This window comes from Neodiprion virginianus, chromosome 1, assembly GCF_021901495.1.
Source record: "Neodiprion virginianus isolate iyNeoVirg1 chromosome 1, iyNeoVirg1.1, whole genome shotgun sequence".
Taxonomy (NCBI): Eukaryota; Metazoa; Arthropoda; class Insecta; order Hymenoptera; family Diprionidae; genus Neodiprion; species Neodiprion virginianus.
Genome location: NC_060877.1, coordinates 21,609,606 through 21,632,410, shown reverse-complemented (window position 1 = coordinate 21,632,410; position 22,805 = coordinate 21,609,606). Strand labels below are relative to the sequence as shown.

The 22,805-nt window shown below is 38.6% G+C and overlaps 3 protein-coding genes across 3 annotated transcripts; all 3 read left to right on the top strand.

The window, feature by feature from the left end:
* The first annotated feature begins 6,623 nt into the window (after positions 1 to 6,623).
* On the top strand, positions 6,624 to 11,595 carry LOC124304227 (uncharacterized). Its single transcript, XM_046762278.1, has 4 exons — positions 6,624 to 8,064; positions 8,183 to 8,412; positions 8,593 to 9,734; positions 10,843 to 11,595. The coding sequence occupies exons 1-4, from the start codon at positions 7,416 to 7,418 to the stop codon at positions 10,979 to 10,981; spliced, it is 2,160 nt and encodes a 719-aa protein (XP_046618234.1). The 5' UTR covers positions 6,624 to 7,415; the 3' UTR covers positions 10,982 to 11,595.
* A 6,403-nt stretch (positions 11,596 to 17,998) lies between these two features.
* On the top strand, positions 17,999 to 19,171 carry LOC124304549 (uncharacterized). The gene is made up of 3 exons (XM_046762929.1): positions 17,999 to 18,145; positions 18,248 to 18,606; positions 18,739 to 19,171. The coding sequence occupies exons 1-3, from the start codon at positions 18,039 to 18,041 to the stop codon at positions 19,017 to 19,019; spliced, it is 747 nt and encodes a 248-aa protein (XP_046618885.1). The 5' UTR covers positions 17,999 to 18,038; the 3' UTR covers positions 19,020 to 19,171.
* Positions 19,172 to 21,724: 2,553 nt separating this feature from the next.
* On the top strand, positions 21,725 to 22,789 carry LOC124304541 (uncharacterized). The gene is made up of 2 exons (XM_046762917.1): positions 21,725 to 22,027; positions 22,100 to 22,789. Exons 1-2 carry the CDS (start codon positions 21,827 to 21,829, stop codon positions 22,649 to 22,651), a joined length of 753 nt encoding a protein of 250 aa, XP_046618873.1. The 5' UTR covers positions 21,725 to 21,826; the 3' UTR covers positions 22,652 to 22,789.
* Positions 22,790 to 22,805: the final 16 nt, after the last annotated feature.

Here is a 22,805-nt window from a genome sequence, read left to right as displayed (position 1 = left end):
GGCATGGCCAGCCATCCTCAGTTGTGTTCTTATCTTCTATCGCGCGTCAAGATGTTGTTCGAAAGCGTCCCGGTGGAGAAGTGATTCACTTATCAACATTTTTTTTTCTTTATAATTATGCCAATAAAAAAAATTGCAAATGGGAAAATGGTTCCGAAAAATCTGAAAAACTTTTCAAAAATCCCATGTGACATATAAAAATGTTTCAACAACCATCCATAGTAAAATGACTTTCGCTTGTAATTTTTTTAACGTTTTTTTTTTCTGGAAAAAGCCTAACAACGGTAAGAAGGAAAAATTGGCCCATTCCGGGTCGAAGCTTAAAATTTGTGATATTTGACGCAGTATCTTCCAGAATTTTTTCAAATTTTTAATTTTGGTCCGTCGATAAAATCGTTTCTCAAAATTGTAGGAAATTCAAATTGAGTCGAAAAAAAATACAGAGTACCTTTCAAAGTGAGAACAATCGTAGAAAAGATCACGCGCCAAATTTGAGAGATCAAGGATAAAACCCAGGTTGAATTGGCGTGGAATGCCCCATATGATTTCAATACTTATTAACTGTTTGTGTAATATGACATTTCTTACAGTCTGTCATTTGTACTTCAATTCACCTTATTCATCACAGACATCATAATTTCTGATTTTGTCTGTGATTTTTCAAATTATTTTTCATGTTGTTTCTTTTTAGCTATAAAACATTTTTATGGTTGATTTCGTGTTTTCTAAACTAAGTACTCTTTTAAAATTATGAATTATTTAGTCTTCGAACATCTTACCATTTGATGTCTGGATTTTGAATGACTAAACTATTCACAATTAGAAAGTGATTGGTTAAATAAAATTTGCAAAAAATCAGACAGATATTTTAGAGCTAATGGGGAGCAATACAAAAAAATCAAAAGCTTGAATGAAACGTAATAGCGTCTGATACTCCGTTGACTAAATTTCAACATCTTCATTTTTTTTCTAACCTCACCTGTTATTGTAAAAATTTTTTTTAAAATTACTAATTCCACTTTTTCATTATAAGAATTAATACTTTCTAGTCTTTATACCAAATTTTCTTATCTGTTCATTTCATTTCCAATTTTCTAGAAACTTCTTCGCGTGATTCACATAATGACGGAATGATAGTTTTCGAACAGAGATGGAAATAACCAAGATCGATAATCCGGTCTAATCAGGATAAAATGTCACACACGAAGTCGGCGAATGATTGGCAACATTTCTTGAAAAAAACTTCATCTCCATCTACTTTTTAATTATAGATGAATAGATGGATGGGTGAATGTAGATAAAATAAAGAAAAAATTTTCATCTCTTTAATTTAATTTAAGGGTATTCTCTGTGCCTATACACATGCAGAAATTGATTCCGCGACAGCTAATTATTCTTCATTTCCAAAGTAACTGGCTGGAGAGAAAAATTAGCTGTGGCAGAATCGATTTCCGCACGTTTACACAGCTGTCACTCAACGTGACATAACCCACAGTAAATAATGAAATGCAAACAAGCTGTAAAAATTGGTCGAATTGTTAACACGAATGGCCCGTCATACCTCGATTGAACACAAACTGTAAAATTCTGTAGCATAATTGCACGATATTATCCATACCAATGAGCTATGCAAATTGCCATCTTTAAAAAATACCTTCACAATAAGCTTTCTCGGTTAAACAAATTGCCCTATCAGTCATCAGCTCAAAATTGTAAGATATTATTCACGTTGATCGTGTCTAAAAACGTGTTAACAATGAATTCTTTTAGCTCCAAATTCTATCAGTTTCCAAATTGATTCGACCTCACAAAGTGATATCGACTGCAACCACAGCACAGCCATCAAATCGATGTGCGAGTAAAATAAATCAATAAAATCAATGGGTAAGCGAAGAACAGATATTCAGTCTATCAGCTAAGAATGACCGAAAAAAATCATTGGATATTTTTTATCGATTAATCGACCGACTCGATTATTTTTCTTCACAATCGTTTTTTATTTTTTAGTCGCACGAACAACGCAATACAATATCAATTTATGTGATCAATTATCAGTTATTACATCATTGTCTTACTTAATAATTGTAAGATAACTATTTGATACAACAAGTGAAAGATAAGTGAATATTTTCACCTAATATTGAAAAATATTTTTAATGAAACTATGAATTATCAAAAATCTTTTCCGCTATTCAGATTAAATACTGAAATTGACGAAATTTTGCTTTCATTTGCACCGTTAAAAAAAAAAGAAAAGAAACGAGATAGTCCATTAATCGATTAATTTTTAAATTAGTAGACGTCGCATTCACCAGATAAAACACGATAATGCGGTAAAATTGACCTTTTGACGCGAAAAAAATTTTAACACTGGAAATATAATAATAATTAAAAGACTCTGTTGTTCATCAGTCCCGCGTATAAAATTGGAACATTTACCACGCGATCTCTCGGTTCTTGGCTGAACTTTCTGAAACACAGTGAGAGCTCTCGGTATGACGTTAGGCAGAGACGTTGGTGGCGACGGACTGAACCCGGTTCGGAAATCAGTAACAAGTGACGGTACATTACCGAACAATCGAAAATAAAGCGAACCAGGAAATATAGCCCGATGAAATATATTCGCCTGTTCTACCCGCCTGTTTACTCAGAAAATTAAACTATAATTATTCGGTGTAATGGAAAACTCGTTGATTAGAAATAGATTACTTTCCGTGCTAAATTGTATTTGCATTCAACAAATGTTGCCGATTCTATTTTCAGAAACTTTTTCTGCACCCTTATATTACTCAACTTAGTAAACTTAACAAAACTTCTCGTTTTTTCAACCGCACGAACGAAGTGTGCGAATGAAGTTTGGAAATCATAGGGATTTAGAGACTTCTTTCTTTAGAGAGATACTTTAAAGACCTTAGAGAGAGAAATACAGGAATACATGTTAAACACCAGAGTACGAATAATAAAATGAGTAAGGCTTATAAAGTTTGACAATATGATTATGTGGGTATGACCCTGTTTCGGAAGGGCTTGGAACTTATTGTGAGAATTCAATTCGATCTTGCGATAGCTGATCCACGGGACGCCTAATACGTGTTAGGAAATCCCCAATATCGAAGTGAAACCTTTTGCTTCACTAAAAGGCGCGCAAAAACTGATCGCTACGTGATGTAAAGCAAGAGAAAAGAAAAGATATTCCGGTTCCCCACATACATGTTAAGAAGCGTTCAACATGCGAAGACCACTATTACTATTCACAAAATAGAAAGGAGTATCGGACGGCTGAAGTTTGAATTTAACAGAGTGGCTACGAGAAGATTATTGGTATTATCCCAGTCCGATCCTCGACTAGGCTGATTCGTATTTATAATTGAAAACCGGTCCGCTCACCGCGGAAAATGCAAAAGGCATTGCTGAGTGCACGGGCTTGTGCACCAAAATTTCTGTTTTAAAATCTTTACGACTGTACGTGACCTCAAGTAATTTGTTCACTATGGTGACGCTCGTTAACCTGGAAAATGACCGACGAATTAACGTGCGCATAATGCGTACGCACAGCAAAACGGTCGTATGAAATACTCAACATCTTTGTAGGAACGTCTGCACTGTTTCACGTGTGGTGATTTCGACCCAAAAATACAAGTCTTATTTCACTCGATTGTATCAATTGTCCATTTTCATGTATCGGAAATGATAAATGTATGTTATACGAAAATAAGAACTGACCGTTAACATAAATTTCAATATCATTGAATCTGCCATAATTTCAATTCACATGAAATGAATAAATTATGCTTATAACAAATTCATATCACAATACACCTTATCTCTGACAATGAATGTCAACACGATGTTTTGAACCGGAAGAACTACAATTTTTATTTGAAGTACGGAGCAAAGGAACTTTTTTCAGAAATTTCGATAAAAGTAATAGCACGCCTTCTTTTAAAAATTCAAAAATATCTTATCATACATTTCCTAACGTTTTCTCTCTTTCATGATTGGTACCATGCAATAAAAATAACCAATGGCTCCAAATTATATCATGCATACTTTTATCTCTAAATAGTAATCATACGACTTCAAAACAGGTCAATCTTGATTTGCAGCTTCAATTTCTCAGAAAATGGTACATATTTAGGAAGCATTCAAAATCTTTGTTTCCTGTGTCTCCATTTATTTACCGTCACTTCTCACTCGGCTCAATAGGCAGTTAAAACGGTCACGCATATCATTTTTAGACTAAAATCTCCAATTCGACACGATATCTAAACACAAGCGACTATGCAAGATAGAAAGTTCTAAAACTAAGTGCATATTCATATTAATCGCGTCACTCTTGCCGCATCCCGTTAGTCTTTATATTAAGTAGCCGAAAAAAAATTTCTCGCATAATATAAACGGAAACACGTCTTTCAGATTTTGAGATTATCGTCGAATAATGCAGCAGACACTTCCACGTGTGGCCGAAGAATACACACGTGGCTCTTTCGTGATCCGTCTATACCGGTAGTCAAAATCTGTGGAAGGAAATTACTTAACACGTAGCTGTCCGCAACCTTGACCGCGTCACAAGAAAGTTAAACACTATCTGGTCCTCAAACCAGTCGCACTCTTTGACCCGGATAACCGTGCCTCGTAACTGACATAAAGTTCGATTAATTGTAACGATTTTATACGAGCACTCGTTAGACGAGCAGTGGATGGTGCAGATATCTATATAGCGAGCCTATGTCTGGTCACCCGCAGATCGCGATTACGTTTTTATGTTCGATCACAGTCGGAGACAGTCACAGCCTTGTGATTCCACCGTTAGCTAACCCAGTGATCGAGAGGCGCGCGATGCAGATTCCCCGGTAAGAACAACTCTCCGCTGAAAACTGGAGAAAGTTACTCGTTTCTCAGGTCCTCGCATTGCCCGGTCAAATTCAGAAAATGGTTTTGCACCACGGCTGACTCGACGTTGAGAACACCGGTGGTCCAGAAACGCGAACCTTAATTGGATCACTTTCTTCGGCAGTTGGACGAATAATCACTGCCTGCATCAGTTCGCTCGTAGAATAGACAGGAAGTTACGTGCGCATCGTCGTCAAGTCCTGCTTCAGGACGACTAGTTAGACTGGATCGGTCGTTTCATGGAAATTCTTTAAAATTAACGTAATTAGCGTGTCAGCGTATGAGTTTCGGCTGAGTAATGTGAGCTGGGTTCTTAAGTGGTCCGGACGAACCGCGATCCCACCGGAAGTTTTCTTGTGACTCTGTCGTTGATGGTATCTACGGAATTAACGAATGAGTATATCTACACTGGGGTCACATGCAGCGGATTGTGGGCCAATGACATTCGCTCAGTCCTGTCATGTTGATCCGTCACGAAAATATATTGGCATTAGGAATCCCTAATTTCACTGTCGCGTCTGACGCAGAAACGTGGACCGCACCGATGATGAATTGCGCGGTTTATGTTTAAAGATAAGTAATGTGACACGAGAAATTTGTACAAGTCCTCGTTGATTGAGGGTAGGTCAAATAGAAATAGAATTAACACATGAATAATTCACGCACCGTTTAGCGACTAGACTTTTCCTGCAGGAGGGGAACAATATGTTTGCATTTGCAACAGTTGCGTTGGGCGGGATCTATGCCACGTAAGGCTGCTGATACTTACCTACCTGTATGTGACGTACATGTGAGCAAAACCGGTTCAAAATTTACATATGAAACGGAAATATTGGCCACGGTTTTCGACAATCGCGGTCACGCTGCGAAGCGACTCTGAGTTCGAATCGATTAGCTCTGTGCTTTAAGTTTCGTTTCCACGAATCTAATACACTCCGGGAAGTGCATTTAACGGTCAATGAAGATTAGGTGAAAGTCATTTGATCTGTTTTTAAAAATATGATTCTCGAGCTTGCAATTAGCTATAATTTTTCCAAATTTCATTTAATCCAATCCCGTTTCATCTTTACAGCTATTTCTTCGAGGAACGATTACTAATTTCTTGTCCATGGCTACGTATCCGGTATGTTCAGACGCTCCGTGATACAAGTGTCAACTGCTAATACCGTTTTCACCTGCTGTGTCACGCGTGTAGCTGTTCCGTAGTTATGTCATGCAATTGCTTGCACCACATTTATGGATGCTGGAGGGACGGTTGCATTTTTGACCAGTCAGTTCTTCAACTGCATTTGTAAAATTTGAATTTTTCCCTGAACAAAGTAATGAGCGTTTCAAAGGAAGTAATCAGACATCGTCTTGAACATATTTTTTCAAAATTGTAGCCACGTTAAACAATGCACGTCTAAACACAAGCTTGTACAATTCTCGTAGGAATTACATGGTTATGACTTTTCTCATCGTTCGTGAAACAATGAGGATAAATGAAAGAGCGTGAAGATATAAATTCTCTCAACATCACGTGCCACGCATTTGAATCACCGAGAATGTCTTCAGTAGCCAGGTGACGCGTGGTATATATTTTTCATTCGGGTATTGGAGAAGAAATCGCCTCCAAGCAGCATCTGTTATAATGGATTAAATACCAAACTTCTGACTCAACCCGAGGAACTGTTTTTAGATTAATTGGATTGCTGGGAGTATCTGAAAACATATTTGGATCATATTTTAATAGCCCCAAGCTGGACCAATTATCACGAATTGATTTGGACTAATGCTGTGCTACGCAAACCTCAGCGAAAAGTAGAGTAGATACCTTGAAGGCCCACATAGGTCAAGGTGAAGAACAAAGTCTCGATTACACTATTCCAATGAAGACGGAATCTCGACACCAGCCGAGCACACACAACGCTGACGAAGATAATGACCTTCCGCGGTGTCTGGAGGAGTAGGAGGGCCTCTGACACACTTGACGAAGAGGTGAATTGTAACCGCCGACGGCAGAAGTCCGAGCTTAGTTCGATACGAGAGATCGCTCGATGCACATCTCTCCACCGGTGAGAGACGTGATCTGTAATCGGTACACCGATCACGCGAGCCCACGTGCATCTCGACTGAAGAGGAGTGTTGGTTACAACCGTGTGTGCTCATGGTCTTCGTTTTGTTTTCATTTCTGTCACCATTAATGCACAACTCGAGTGTGCAAACTAGTGATGAAAGTAATCTCACACCACGTTTTCGCTTGGGATCTATTTACTGGTGTTTATTGATAAAAAAAATATCAATAGTATCGTTTTTCAACTTTCTCCTTCTTTGATTGAGATTAAGTGAAATTCTAAGGCATAAAATATACTTCACTCACAGAGTATGAATTAAATTTTAAGTGGTCGTTTTAACACTATGTTTGGTAACTTTCTGGCTTCAGAGATTTAAAATGTAGGATTGTTGTCGCGGTTGTCGAAATTTGTTTGCAACATTGTACACTTCGAAACTGTAATAAAAGAAAAACACGAAACGTAGCCAAAATGTACGGGTTTAAAATGTGCCAAAGAACGATCTTGTTACTACTTCTCGTGTCTTCGACTCACTGCCAATTATTCAACTTCACCAAATTAAAATCGTACGTCAATATATTCAATATCAAGGGTTTATATCCCAACGAAACTGGAAACGTCCTGTGGCAAGGGCTTCTCAAAGACTGTGCGAAAAAAGCGTCATTTTCGTGCATACAAAAGAATGTCTATACGTATCTGGATAGTACATTTGCAGACCGGGACAATATCACGGTGTTTGATGGTTTTACTTTGACAAAAAACAACTTGGATTATCACAAATATTTAGCCGAATACAATGAGAAAAATCATGATGAAGAATACAATAATATTGACGAGACCGATGGAAAGTCATCAACTGGAAAACAGACTTCCAGAAAGTCAGGTGAAAATTATTATGTTGAACCTGTGTCTCCACTCGAAGAAGTTACCAACGCCCTCCACGACAAAACAATCAAGTTCTTAGCAACGAAGGATTATGAGCTTCAACTTCCAAACTTCTTTTTCGAGGGTACATCGATAAAGATCAGTCCTAGAGAGGTCGATGAAGATGGAGCTCTAATAAGAGTAGACTTCAAACAAAGAGCAATAACTGAGCAAGGACGACTCTTTCACAAAATAAGTAAGCATGGGCACCTCTTCTTATTATATCACATGTGTATCAGACGAATTTTATTAAACTAGTAAGTCGTTGTTATAATCTGGTCTTACTTGATCTTGTGATATTATTATCTTTTCAGAAAAATTCATCAAGAACAAGTTGCTAACAAGCTTCCTGGCCCTACTTCTGATCATCAAGCTCATCAAGATCAAGTTCTTTTTCATTATTCCATTCCTATTTGGTGTGGGAACTGCGAAGAAATTGTTCCTCAAAGTCCTGCTCTTCCTCGTGCCGGCGTTTGCCCACGTCTTCAAATTGTGTTCGAGCTATTACAGTGGCGGAACCAAATATCATCATCATCACCATCAGGTAGAATTTATTCTCGATTATTACCTAAAATGGCATTTGGATATTACGGCAGACTTGTTGTTAATTTCTGTAAATCGTACGCATGAAATTGCGCCTTCTTTTCAGTAGAATACCCCTACTTTGTAAATTAGCCAAAAAAATTCGCGGCCAATTAAACACCTTATTCTCGATATTTTCCAGATTGCCCACCATCATCATCACGTCCCGGTTCCGGTACCGGTTCCAACCTTCCACCACGAGCATCATCCACACCATCACGAAGAGGAGGAATTTGACGGCTACGACTACACGCAGCCACATATTCAGTACAGGAAAGACATGGAAGAGTTGAGGGAATGGGGAATCGCTTCTTACGAGGATCCCGGTGTCTTGACTCCAGAGCCTTACGCCGGCGTGCAGCCGGCACTCGGCCCATACGGGGTGCCTCAATATGCGGCTAACGCCAGACCGGTTACTGTGGTTCCCAATCAGCCGGGTTCATACGAGAAGTACGGGCCTCAGATAAAGTACGACAAGCCGGTTGGGCCGTACGAGAATCCCAATCCAAATATACGCCACACTTTGAGCAACATAGGCATGACCCAGTTCAACAAAAATCTCGGACTAAGGGGGCCCGTTTCAAACTTGGGTCCCATAGGGAATCACGCTCAAGGTTTAGCCTACAACGGGTACTTTGATGAGGTCCGGTTTACTCGGGCAGCCGCACCCGTGACTGAGCCGAGTATGGCAAAGGTCCCTTACCATCCACAGCAGCAACACCAGCAGCAGAATCACTTGTTCAGCTCGCAGATAAGACCCGGAACAACATTTTCGAAGAATTCTGGATTCACCTCAAAGTCGGACAGCGCTAATGCCTGGTTGAACAGCTCGCCGACCGTTGACATCGTTAAGCGTATTCCTCACTCCGTGCAACCGACGTCCAAGTCTCCAATTTATACGCAAAATGGTCAGCCGGGAAATCAACCGGCCCAAAACGTCGCCAAGCCCTATCAGCAAATCTCGCAAGTCCCGCAGAATTTCCAACATGCCCTTGCTTTGAATCCCGTGACAGTCGCACAAAAGTCAACCTACAATCTGCAGTCGTCCCAGCAGAGAATAACTCAGCAAGACAATGCCAAGAATACTCAATCCGATGCATCCAGGAGTCAGCTCAGAGCCTATGACGACGAATTTTACGGTCCCATTGTCGGGAGATTGGACGAAATCTTCAAACAGCTGAGGTTTCTGGAAGAGGATTGTCGCGAGCGGCTGATTTGCAGCATGTATAAAAATCCCGCGGTGTATACACCGCACAGCAATCTTGTGTCGAACGAGTTGTCAAGGTATGTGAAGTCGTTCTCGGCAGAAATGTAGTGACTGTGCTCATTGGTGTAGAGTTTGTACGTTGTGGTTCCGAATCGTCAACAAATAACTTTGAATCAATTAAACTCGGGCGAAAGGCGCGTCAATAAGGCGAGTCAAAATTGAGCCAATCGGGTCACTGACAGGGGCCTTCTACCGAGCACTGTCGACCAGGTTATATTTTTTAAGGTTTTTGGGTCACGATTGTGAAATGTCGACGGTACACCTGAGCATGCACATTGGTGATGCGCCACGTGATAACACGCACCTTTAGTAAACATGGGCAGGATAAAATATTTGTAATATTTCGCCGCATTTCCACGCCTTTCCCCGCGTTCGCATTCAGATAGATAGCAACGAGTACAACTAGGTCGTTGCAGACCAAACCGGTGAAAGAACCGAGGATCCTTGTCGAATTACGGTCACGCCTACATAGTAGCCACGGTCTACAACGCTGCGGAAAAGTAAAGGCGGTAGTCGATGAAGTTTACTTAGAAACACGTGGTACGAATAATTATACTAACCAATGAAAGCCGGAAGTAAATTTGTGCGCCGAAATCGGCAAGGTCGCGAGTCAGGCGCTACGCGAATTACCGATTTTTTCAACTTTCTGAAGCAAGCCTGCTTACGTTTCATTTGCTTCGTAGGGTTTTTTTCACGCACTGCCACTCCTAATCTGTAATAAAGTTTGTCAATTTTTCAACGATCAATATATCCAAAAAGATCGTTGAATTTAACCAGATTTGAGTGAAAATTGATTTCATTGTAATGCTTACGTTCCATTTTTTACGGCAGACATAATCACCTGATTTGTACTTAATAAGTACGGGAATTTTCAATTCCCTGGCTATGGTACATTTGTTGGAATTACATTGACTTTAAATCGGACCATGTTTTTTGACATTGTGTTTGGCAACATGATAGCTCATTACGTTAAAACAGTGACATCATAATTAGATATTTAAGATCCTTGGCTTGTGAATTTAATTACATCTATATATTTAACACAATTGCATGGTGATAGTAAGTTCAAAATAAAAATTGAGAACTAGATTGCGATGCATTGAACTTTGTTTTATCTCATTCCAGGGAAGCGGATGAACTTAGACAAGGTAACCGAGAAAGTGCTTCAGGGCGACGATTTCAGCGATACATGAATGCTGCAAGGGCTGGACAAGACCGCGGTGATTGCCATCGTTTGTATTCCTGTCACATAAGCACGGAATAGAAAAATACCATAAGTTCGGAGGTAGGATTTCGAGAGGTTGTTGCGTTGTAGACTCAAAATGTAGTTGCAATCTTTGTATAGTCTTATTCCATAGGTATATTTATATTTATTTTCGTATAGAAATACAGAAACTATGAAATTAGAATTTACTGAACAATGTGCATTCAGATTGTACTGAGATTTATGGGCCATAACTCGCGACGTTTGGTTTATGGATTCTAATTTCGTATGTATGGTAAATTTAGTCTAATTGCATCGCTAATCAGAAACCTTAGAAGTGAAAATCTAACAGCAAGGCCCGACTTTCCGTTCGTTCCTGAGATATAATTCAAGTATCTGGACTGTATTAACACTAGCGTTATGCGTTTTATTTATCTCAACTAAGAACTATCATCTTGAATTACATAGTTCGTAGTCATAGTCAAATTCATTCTCATTAAACAGGGTGCCATTGCCATCCGCTGGTGTGGATTCATTTCATGCCACTTAGATTGTAGAAAACCGTTAACAATCATTCGTGTAATGTTTGTATTTATTTGCGAAATTGTCTATTTTGTGTGTGCTCAATAGGTTATAATTTGTAAATTATGTATAATAAATCAATTTGAAAAGAAGTATTCTCACCTGAATTCAATTCACTTACAATCCCAAACATTGAATATTTTTGCAGTGTTAACTGAGGTAGAAAACTGGCGTATTAGCTTATAAGGTAAGTGTACCAGTTATTGATGGGTTTACACCCAATTATTGACCCTTTTATTTTACAAAATTATAAATTGATAGCACAAACGGTGAATTTCTCGATGGCTAAAATCAAATCCTAGAGGATCAGACACTGCAAATTCATTTTCCGTTAATTTTGAACTAAGGGTCTACAGATACAACCGAAAAAGGTCAATAATTGTGACAGACTCAATAACTGCTAACTTACCTTTCGATATTATTTATGAGAATCCTCAATATGACATGAAACCCAAAAAATACGGAATTTCAAAGCAGGATATTATTGATATTCGTAATCTTGATTAACATAATCAAATTATCGTGGCAATAGATAATCGTGAAATTAGATGAAGATAAATTTCTCATCCTGCCCGGAGATGTAGTTACATAAGCAGTGAGTTTTGATCAGTCTCTCCCTTTCTAATGATATTTAAGAAACATAAAGTAAGAGCATTCAATGAAGATTCACAGTACGATGCGTAATGCACACTCCTGTACAGGATGATTTGTGTTGTGTAATACTATACAAATCATCCGTCAATCAGCGAAAGAGTTTCCCTCTGGTCATTCGTTAGATATAACGATCGTTCAACACTTTCCATTGTTGGGTTATGGGTTTGATATATGTATAATAACAGGTTGAGTTAGATGCACAACGGTCTGCGTAAGTATGTCGTATTTCTAGCGTAACCCACAGTTCCTGATTCGACAGGTTATACTGCCAAGCCATATAATTCCGCTATCGTGATGGGCCGTCATTACATATTAGCCTCATAAACTATCTATGTTTACGGTGTTTAGCGAGTTACGTTAATCTGCTCAACCTCGAGATGGCAAAATGATATGAAATTTTATCGTTAAATTCGTAGGAGAGACAAAATGGATCTTATTTTTTTTACATGCAGGATGGGGTGACAGCTTGTTCGCAGTCATTGCCAGTAAGATATTATATTGATAGTATCATTTTATAAGACTAGATGGGATTAAAATTGTACATCAATGTACAGTGATCATTGTTATTATTTTACAAACCTGTATTTCACTTTACGCCATCACGGTTAAATGTAGCATAAAAAGGATTAAAATTTTTATTACAAACATTGGTGTTTACATTGTGAAGGCAAGGGTACTGTCGACGCAAAATTTGGTGAAACACTCAAAACGATCGTTAAGATATACCATAAACAATATTACCGAAATGCAAATTAAAGGAGCGTATACCAAATTAATATTTACGAATATATGGTGTTGTGAGTTTGTGTGATATACTTTTTTGACAATAAGTGACTAGCGTTTTTTTCTATGATATTCACGATAAACAGAGTTATTTATTCTCCCTGATGTATACTAGCTCATCACGAATGAATGGCGCAAAGTTCAAAAATTAGCCTCTGTGTAAGTGAAGTTTGGAAAACGATAATTGCAAAGTTTTATCAACGTGGTATTTATTAGCATGACGACAAAATATTCAAATTCCTGCTTTAACATGTTTTCTAAAAAATTTTAAACAAAATATGTGGACTTGTAACTGGATATTACCAGTAATGAACGCACTTATACTTGACACACCTGTCAAATTGTGTCAAATATAATTCCGTTAGAAGCTGTCCGTCAACCGCGTATCTAGTTTGAGCGGGGTGCTGGAGGGGGGGGGGGGGGGGGTCTTACTCTGCGATACGTGTTTTTACAATTGAGGCATTCTAATTTATTTTTCCACGCGCAATCTTATTTCTTTTGCAGTCACGTTTTCCCGTAATAATAATAATAATTGGGATGCGTGGCTAGTCTGACCATTTGTTGTTTTGGATATCTCTGAATAATATAGACTACTTGTGTATTAATTTTTTAATGTATAAAATTTTTTTTTCTCAATCCACGAGCCCTTCTGGCGGTGAGTGGAGGGGGGGGGGGGGGGTCTGGGTAATTTTCGCGATAGACGATACAGGAAGGGGAGGGAGGGGCACTCGAAAGTTCCCAAAATAGAGCTACGTGGTTTATGGGCAACGCCTTAGCGAGCAGTGGTATCATAAAATGCACCTTAACTTGCTTGTGATCAGAAGAATAGTGTGTCAATGATACGCAAAATTTTTAATGTGGCTCTACATTGAACATTTTTTATGTTGGTCAAATTTTCCAGGAAACTGCCAATTTTTGTGATTTCAGAAATTTGATAAGCCTGTAAACGTACCCCCCAAAAAACTGAAAAATACCGAAATGTGATCATAGCAAATTGAAATCTTGTTCTTGGTAAACTTTACTGCCTCGACTCTATCAAAATATACTTAAAAGGTATGAGTATTACAGAAAATATCAATATTAGTCTGAAATTCTTTAGCATCGGTTTTATCATGGATTTTCCTCTGAATGGTATAAGTATTTCTATAAAAATTTTACTATAGCGTATTCCAGAAATTAAGAAGAAAGGAAAGCCTCCAACAAAGAAAGCGAACATAAAGTACCTAGATTTGATAATGACGCTGTTATAACATACATGTATATTTATGAGCCATTTGAAATTGGCAGATGCATTTTTTTATTAGTTGTCGCTAAAAGTTATACCTCTCGTGTGGTGTAGTCAAAAATATATTTTTTCAATTTCGCTTAAAATGAACATTCCCGTATGGTGTTTAGCACAGTTGGCGATAATAAAATGTTTTCTTGACACATGGGTAATGAATCAAAATAATGAAATTTTTCTTGATTGGTATCACAAGGAAACGTGGTCGGGAAGATGTTTGCATTTCAACTCTAAACTACCGATACAACATAAGAAATCTGTCGCCATAGCTTTATAAGGTCGTTGCCTAAAAATTTCTTACCCACAATTTTGTTCAAAAAATTTGAAAGTGGTGGATAAGACCCTATTAAATAATGAATATCCGCTTAATTTTCTTTTAGATATTAAGAAACGTATAATTCATAAATTCTACAACATCATACACGGAAATAACAATAACAACCTTGAACATAATGTGGATTCAACCCCATATATAGAAGGTTTGTCTATCAATATCAAGCAATTTAAAAAAAAGGGAAGGTATTGACGTAGTGTTTAAAACTTTAAATAACACAAATAGACTTTTCAGGGCCCCAAAAACAGTGACTTCTAGTCAAGACCAAATCAATACCGTTTATAAAATTTATTGCAAAAACTGTAATAAAATCTACATGTCACGATGCAGATAGTTGCGCTCTGGCGGCTCAAAGTAATTTATATTCGGGAAATCACTTTGATTTCGAAAAGGCAGCAGTAATAACTTCGGAACCTAATTGGTACAAAAGAAATGTTAAAGATATGATGCATATTAGCAAATATAAGAATACTGTTAATAGACGTACTGACATACCAATTTCGGCACCCTTGATATCGTTTTGCGATAATATTGCTCATTCGTCAATTGACTATCTGTAAATCTTCGATATTGGTAATACACCGTAATTAATTTTCGTGTCACTTCATTCGAAAATGGCGTTATAAAAACATCAAAGCTGTAGAGGTCGTCAAATAATTGTAAGTAATCCTAATACACCGCTATTTTATGAATGTAATTTCATTTTTAAACATTGCCTTCTCGCTCTTTAACACGTTGTACATATAATTGTTGCAATTTCTGACTGTGAAGACACAAACGAAAAGTTTTGTGCAACTAACCTTAAAACTTAAAGAACATGCTGGTTACAATAATTGTTTGAAAGTCATCGACCGCAAATTTAAGATTCAACTTAGCTAATACATCGAGACAAATCTAATTAACTAACAGATGATGTCTAAGGAAAAAACGAATGTGTAGTTAAGCTTTTTTGTATTTTCTTATAGTTTTTGTAAAATATACACATATTGACTATTACTTGACGAATTCTCCTCATCACTCATCTACCTGGTCACAAATTTCATGTAAGGTGGAAAATTGGTGAAGATTTTTTATTCTATACCAATAACTCCGTTGCTTGCGATAATGGTAGAAAAAAACTCTCTTCAATTTTCTTCCAGAAAATAAATCAAACTTATGAAAAACATGCCAGATTGAAAAAAATAATTCATTAATAGTTTATCCAACAATTTGTTATTAAAAGCATTTAAGACATATACGTATAGATCCATATGATCGAAAAATACCACAGAAAATTTATTTGCACTTTGATTCATCCTAGACCTTCCAATTCGTTTAAAAATGCCACAACAGATTTTCGAAATGATTCTGCTTTTTCAAAATTTGGAAGCCTTATGTTCTGTATATTCAAAATACTATTTTAATAACTCTGACATATTCAATTCAACGCCAAGTATCGAGTTCAGTTATGTAGATGAGTATTAAGACCTGAGTCCACATATCAAAAGCATGCAATCAAACTTGGCAGAAATTTTTCATCAGACACGAGACAGAAGTATGTTACCAATCAATTAACAAGGTGATAAAAGAGTTTGGAATTTATGGTAGCTTTTTTTAAATATAAATATTAAGACGAATTAGGGCACTATCCTGCAAATAAATGCACTGTTCAATAAACAATCAATCGTAATTTAGCTTGAGAAGTACGATTTTACTCTGCATAAAGCTGTGACAGTCTCCTGATAAAAAATGTAATTGTTCTGAACTATAAATACGTTTTTAGTAATAAAATGACTGATTTTTATGTAAGACGGTTGAAAAAATTTTATTGCAAATATTGACCGAATTTTTCATAATACGAATAAACTTTTAGCGGGAATATATAAGATTTCGAAGAGTATCAACGTGCAGAATAAAAAGAAGATTCGAAAGTCTACACCGATTTGCCTCCCATGAAACGTTCAGTAGGTACCTCAATTCATGCTCACGACAGCTAGAAGTTTAACGGGGCTATAAAGTAATATTCATCGTAGCAACTCGGATTATACATACTATTGATTGTTGATTATTGACATTACAGAGCATGCTAATGTGTGACGGAAACGTCTAGGTATTTTAACTGTTGAGAATGCAGTGTCAACTGTGACTTCTTTCGGATTGAATATAATGCAATCCTGTTCATCATTACGCACAGATGATGATGCATTTCAAAATAAATTTGAAAAACATTATATAGAGTACATCACACGAAACGCAGCTGAATACGGTCTGACGTTAGTTGCACTTGATTTGGAACAATGTATAAGATCAGAAGTAACATACATAAATCATTTGTATCAAGTCTCAATCATGTAATCGACTGTATTCAATTGGGGCAATAGCTTTAAATCATTAGTATTTGTGTTCACAAATCCTCCTGAAATCAATAAGATTTTCAGTTGAAGTCTAAAATAAACCTCGCAACATATGTGTAAATGGTCCTATATAAACAAAATACTGGAGATAATTAGCTTACCTTTGATACTGATATAAGCGTCTTTGACCTTGGAGCGACCAGAAACCAGATAATAGCAAAATAACAACCTTCTCAACACTTTGATCAAAATGGCCGACTTAAAGGAAGCTTTCCACGTCTGAATAATCAAATATACTATTATTTACATTAAAATGAAGCCAGTTCAACGGTTAAACTATATTATACGTTCATTTTAGAAAATTACGCCAAGTAACAGCAATACATAATCTTATATTCCTATACGTTTATTGAATATGTTGTACTTTTCATACGTCATTTAAATGGAAAAAAGGTAAAAAGTATGAGGCATCTCTTAGAGACTATGGCTTAAAATTCTTTACCTTCAAGAGGATTTTTATTTCCGCAGAAACTAATGACAAATGAAAAAAAAAAACAGTTTGTTATATACAATATATAATACTGACCTGCTTTAATTCATCAAACGTTTGATGAATCCACGTCGCGAAATGTTTTATTCACGTATGAAATGTAATAACGTCTAACTTGGAATACTGTTCCAAGGGCTAAGAAAAAACTGAATTGATGGTTGTATCTTAGATATAACTTTCACGTGCATCAATAATGTGAAAAAATCTCAAGCTTGATACAGGAGTAATATTTTGTGGCTATTGAAAATGCATTTTGAGCGAGAATCTTGATTCACTTTTTCAACAAAAAATAATTCGTTCAATGTACGATGCTATGACTTCACTAGGCACGTACAGTGCTCTAATGATGGTTTTTACTTGATTCAATTCTCACTTTTTGACCTACAGTCAGCTTGAATTTGCCACAGTGGAGCAAGTGGCCGAAGCACCAAAACCAATCACAGCACCCTACACGATGGCTTTCTTCTTGCCTTTGACAGCACGTTCTCATAAAAATTCAGCAGTCGTCCAGAGCGTCCATCGAGTATAAAGCCGCGTGGCGACGTTCAGGAAGTCATTCGGTGTTAAGCCTCAGGAGTCGACCGTCGTCTGGAACAGTCATGCAGGTTTTCCTTATCATTTCGTTGTCCCTTCTGGGCTCTCTCGCCATAGCCCAAGTCCCGGATGCCTCCACGACGACGGAGGCTCTGAGAGACATTTACTACAGGTTAGTGGTAAATTTAAGGCATTCATTCGAACGAAGAATAACTTCAACTCTTCGAATCAGATATTTACTTTTCATCGCCAATAACCACTACTTACGTTTCAGGTGCGTGGACAGTGAATCTCTGCTATCTTGCGTTAAGCCAAAGCTACTGGCTTACGTGAGCGAGGCTGTTAAACAGGACAGGATAAGGATCACGGAAGACCTGGTCATCGTTAAGTCACGCGACGCGCCTGAGGATAATGCCGATGAATACTACCAGCAATACGATGCCGCTGACCCGGCCAGAAGGGAGGTCCTGCGATCCATGATGCTGGAGAAGTTGGATGCTTACTTATCCAGTCATCAGCTAGAGGCTAAGCTGCCTGAGGCCATTTCCGGGTCCAACATCGTCCCCAGAGCTTTGGTTGAATCTGTGCCGTCTAGTCTGTCTGTACCCCTGGCTGACACCCAGGCAGGACAGGGTAAGAATCAAACTATTTGAAGAGCGCTAGATTCGCACAAGTGTTTGTAATAATGGAGAATAGCTGAATGGTAGTGACGAGCAAAACTCAGTGTGAAACTTGTGTAAAACTGTTATTGTTCCACTTTCGCAGGTCGTGGGTTTGTGAAGAAGGTAATGATTCCCTTTCTTTTGGGACTGAAGTTCAAGGCTACAGCTTTGGTGCCCCTGGCACTTGCTCTGATTGCGCTGAAGACCTGGAAGGCCCTCACCTTAGGACTCCTTTCTCTTGTGCTCAGCGGAGCCATGCTTATCTTCAAGCTCACAAAGCCCAAGGTCGCCTACGAGGTTGTCCACTACGGACACCCACCCGTGGAACACGCTCCTCATTGGGACACCGCACCGCATGGACCTTACCGTGCCTACCGGAAGTAAATTCGGAACCCATCATTCCAACATGCGGAGAACCAACGACTATAGATACTCTATTTAAGATATTTATTAGCGCCTTTTTTAGACGCTCTCTCATAGATACAAATGTACTTTCACTATTTATGTAAAATAAAAACTTCTATTTTTACTATAAACCTGACCATGCCTCTTGTGTTTCAAATACCGTACTCTTCCAAACACCCGGGCTTGAGATTTAAGAGTTTAGGAATTTTTATCTCAAGATGAAGTTTTACCGTGTTTCATAAATCCAGATCAATCAGTTGTAGAACGCATTTTTGGAAATACAATCGCAAATAAATTCGAAGTGATGGCAATAATTTGGGCCACGATACTCATGCCTCTACATGCAGGTAGAGTAGTTGTTTGAAAGAAAACGTCTGCTGTACGTGGGTGCGTAACTGTAAAAAAATATCTGGCTGTTACCTTTGTGCATCAAGTCCAGATAAACAAGCCAATGGCAAGGTGCTCAATTTGCTGTTGAAAGCAGTTGAGTTAGCTTTTTTAATTCAGGATAACAATGAACTGGTGATAGATAGATTACAGCAAAACGTGAAATAAAATGACTCACTTATTCCATCGACACCGTAAATCACTCGGAATGAAAAATTGATAGTGAAAGTACTTTTTTTCGACTGAATGAAAAAACAGCGGACTATACTCGCAAGAAACAATAAATTCGATTCCAGATTCTGTTCATTTCAATCAATATAAATCCATGCTACGATTGTTACAAAACACGATGGACGAGGATTAATTATCTCATAGTTGTTACAGACGGACTACAAATGGTTGGATAGAGACCAATACATAAAATTCTTTCAGTTTAAAATGCTAAATCTCCCTGGCTTATTTGCAATTGACCCAGCATGTACTTAACCTCAAGTTGAAACAACCTGATACAGTGTTCGAAAGAAATAGAAATATCATTTCAGTCTCCAGATTAGAACTGCCCCGACAGGCGGAAGAAGTGGTTGATAATTCACGCACTCGTTATTTTTTATTGGCCCACATATTTATGAAAATATTGACCTAGAAGCCCAATTACTCGCAGCTATTGTCTCGAAAAATTCATGTGCACCACGTTGAAAGGTGTCACCCTACATATTCTCACACGTAATACAAGAAGCGCATACTAAACGACTAAACGACTGAGCCAAACTATAACAAAGATCCGGGTGACTTGCGTCTGAAATAGAGAGGCGTCGCTATCAAAGCCGCTAATTATTATTGACCAGGGGAGAAATTAACCCAGAAGAAGGTGTTGTGGGTCACAGCCATCTCTCCGCATGGAAAGTGTGCAAAACAAGCGTGTTATGAATGAACGATTAGATTCTACACCATATTCTCCTTGCTAAGGGTAACGCGAATTCTTCACCACACAATCAAACGGATCCCCAGACAAGTTTGATTTACTCAGTCTCTGGAAGAACGTGACCAGAAATTTTAAGTAGGAAAGACTGGATACGTGGAAAGTGAAATGTGGCAAAATGGAATTGATTTGTAGACACAAGCCACGATGAACGCTTAACGCTTATAACCACCATAATGCAGGGATTCTTACCACGAATACGAACATTTAGAACTTTCCATGAAACTGATTTCTGTAGACAAGTAGCTGCTCGCTTAAAACGCAGTTGTCAATCCACAGACTTACTCGTGATCAAGATTTAGTCGAACTAGCATCTCCCCAGAGAGTAATTTGTTTGTTTATAAGTGACAGATCGGTAGCCATTGACGCTGAACGTACCTACTTGGTTTAATGATTCGTCCATGCAGCCACGTGCAATGTGAACGCTGGTTCCATAATCAATGACTAACGGTTCGTTAATGATGACGATGTTTAAAACTCGCCTAGGCTTCTCAGACAATTCGTTACTTCGTGTATACTCAGTTTTCATAATTTATCTGATTTTCGATGTGCTTTGTTCGCCACTGATATCCGTTAGCAGGTGAATGAGATTCACGTAGACATGTTTGCAAAACACGTGATGCACTGCGCTGCACGTGCAGAACATGGCAATTCTGCAGGAATGTTTATCTTGAAGAAATTTCATGAATGAGAGCACCAGGATTGGGGCCTCAATACGTGGAATCTGCATACTATTGGCAAAGCTGGAGTGCGCCGTGAAAGGTCACAGACGGAATTCGTTGGCTCCCACAACATCTTTCAACAATGAAACTTCCAATGAAACACATGAGACTGCAAAGCGTAATTTTTTGCAGTTAAATATGTCTTATAATTGGGTGCATTTTTCTGAAGTAGGGAATAGTCATGTGGCACCAAAGTATGAAAATATTGTTTACTGGTGAAGTCGTTTATCGCTGTATACCTAATATCGTCGGTACGAGTCACGTCGAGCTCTAAACAAACGAGTTTTTTTTTTCGACTAGCTCGCCGTTTTTATGCCACGTGTTCACGTATCCTAATCAGAACGGTTTAACTGACCATTGATGTACTCCACATAATATTTTGCTGAGACTCGCACCTTCGAGTATAACTGAAGTTGGCCACGGCGTGGAGTTTAAGCCAGGATGGAGTCGCAGGGTTCATTAGTCAGTCGCGGCATGTCCGAGACCCCGATAATCGAATACCATACTGAACGAAAAGAAAATTTCAACAGTGGGGACAGGGGTTGGTGGCAACGTATAAAGAGGCACTGGCCCAGCCCAAAAGCATCAGTGATACAATCGCCTCCGATCAAGTGCAGTAGTCGGCGCTTGATTGAAACCTCGAATCTTCCTTCATTCAGTCTCGACTTTTGAGGTGTCTCTTTACCAACTTCATCAGGATGAAGTTCTACGTTCTGTGCACCCTTTTGGCCTTGGCCACAGCCCAGCCAGCCAAAACTGACTTTTGGAAAGGCACCAGCATGGATACGATGGTGGACCAGATGAAAAGTGACTGTGCCCAGAAGAACGATGAGATTTCGTGCATGAAATTCAAGGTCCTCAATCTTCTGGATCAGATCTTCCGCAAGGACAGTTTTAAGGTAAATATTTCTCCGGCGTTCGAACCTCATCACATGCCATTGTCAATAACTCTAGAATTTGTAATCTTTCAGGTATCAGAGACCGTCGAGGTGACACGCAACTCCTACCCCGTCGAGGAAGTGTCTGCCCGCAGTGAAGGCTCTTTCCTCGAGACCGTCCAGTCGTACTTGGCTTCCCACGACGTTACTTTCAAGCTTCCCTTCGAGTCCTCAGTTAAAGTCAGCCCCCGTAACATTGACGATGACGAACTTTCTTTCAACGTGAAGTTCGGTGAAGGTCGCGCTGTCCAGGAAGCCCGTAAATCGAAACTGAAGAAGGTCATCATCCCCATCCTCGTTTTCGTCCTGTTGAAAGCGATGACCCTCATTCCTCTGGCCATCGGTGTCCTGGGACTGAAGGCCTGGAACGCACTCCAGCTCTCGTTCTTCAGCTTCGTCGTTTCTGTTGGCTTGGCTATCTTCCAGCTATGCAAAAAGATCGCTGCTGACGGTCACGCCGCTCCCCTCGCTGCTCACGGACCCTGGGAGTACCAAGCTGCCCAGTATCGTGCCTTCGACGAGACCCAGGCCGTCCCCCAGGAGACCGCACAGGACCTCGCTTACGCTGGATACGTCCAGAACTAAATCGATCTCAACGAACAAAATCAACACAATACTGTCCATTTTGTACCAAACAAACGCACTAGTACCCAAAGACCAAAATACTTTTGTAAAATATTTTTCTATTTATGATAATTTTATTTAATAAATTATTCTTGCAAATATCATCGTACTCACC

Coding starts and splice junctions, on each gene's coding strand:
- LOC124304541 (XM_046762917.1), top strand. CDS start 21,827: ATGAAGTTCTACGTTCTGTGCACCCTTTTGGCCTTGGCCACAGCCCAG. Junction 22,028..22,099: donor TCCGCAAGGACAGTTTTAAG/GTAAATATTTCT, acceptor GTAATCTTTCAG/GTATCAGAGACCGTCGAGGT.
- LOC124304227 (XM_046762278.1), top strand. CDS start 7,416: ATGTACGGGTTTAAAATGTGCCAAAGAACGATCTTGTTACTACTTCTC. Junction 8,413..8,592: donor ATCATCATCATCACCATCAG/GTAGAATTTATT, acceptor GATATTTTCCAG/ATTGCCCACCATCATCATCA. Junction 9,735..10,842: donor GTGTCGAACGAGTTGTCAAG/GTATGTGAAGTC, acceptor ATCTCATTCCAG/GGAAGCGGATGAACTTAGAC.
- LOC124304549 (XM_046762929.1), top strand. CDS start 18,039: ATGCAGGTTTTCCTTATCATTTCGTTGTCCCTTCTGGGCTCTCTCGCC. Junction 18,146..18,247: donor CTGAGAGACATTTACTACAG/GTTAGTGGTAAA, acceptor CTTACGTTTCAG/GTGCGTGGACAGTGAATCTC. Junction 18,607..18,738: donor TGACACCCAGGCAGGACAGG/GTAAGAATCAAA, acceptor CCACTTTCGCAG/GTCGTGGGTTTGTGAAGAAG.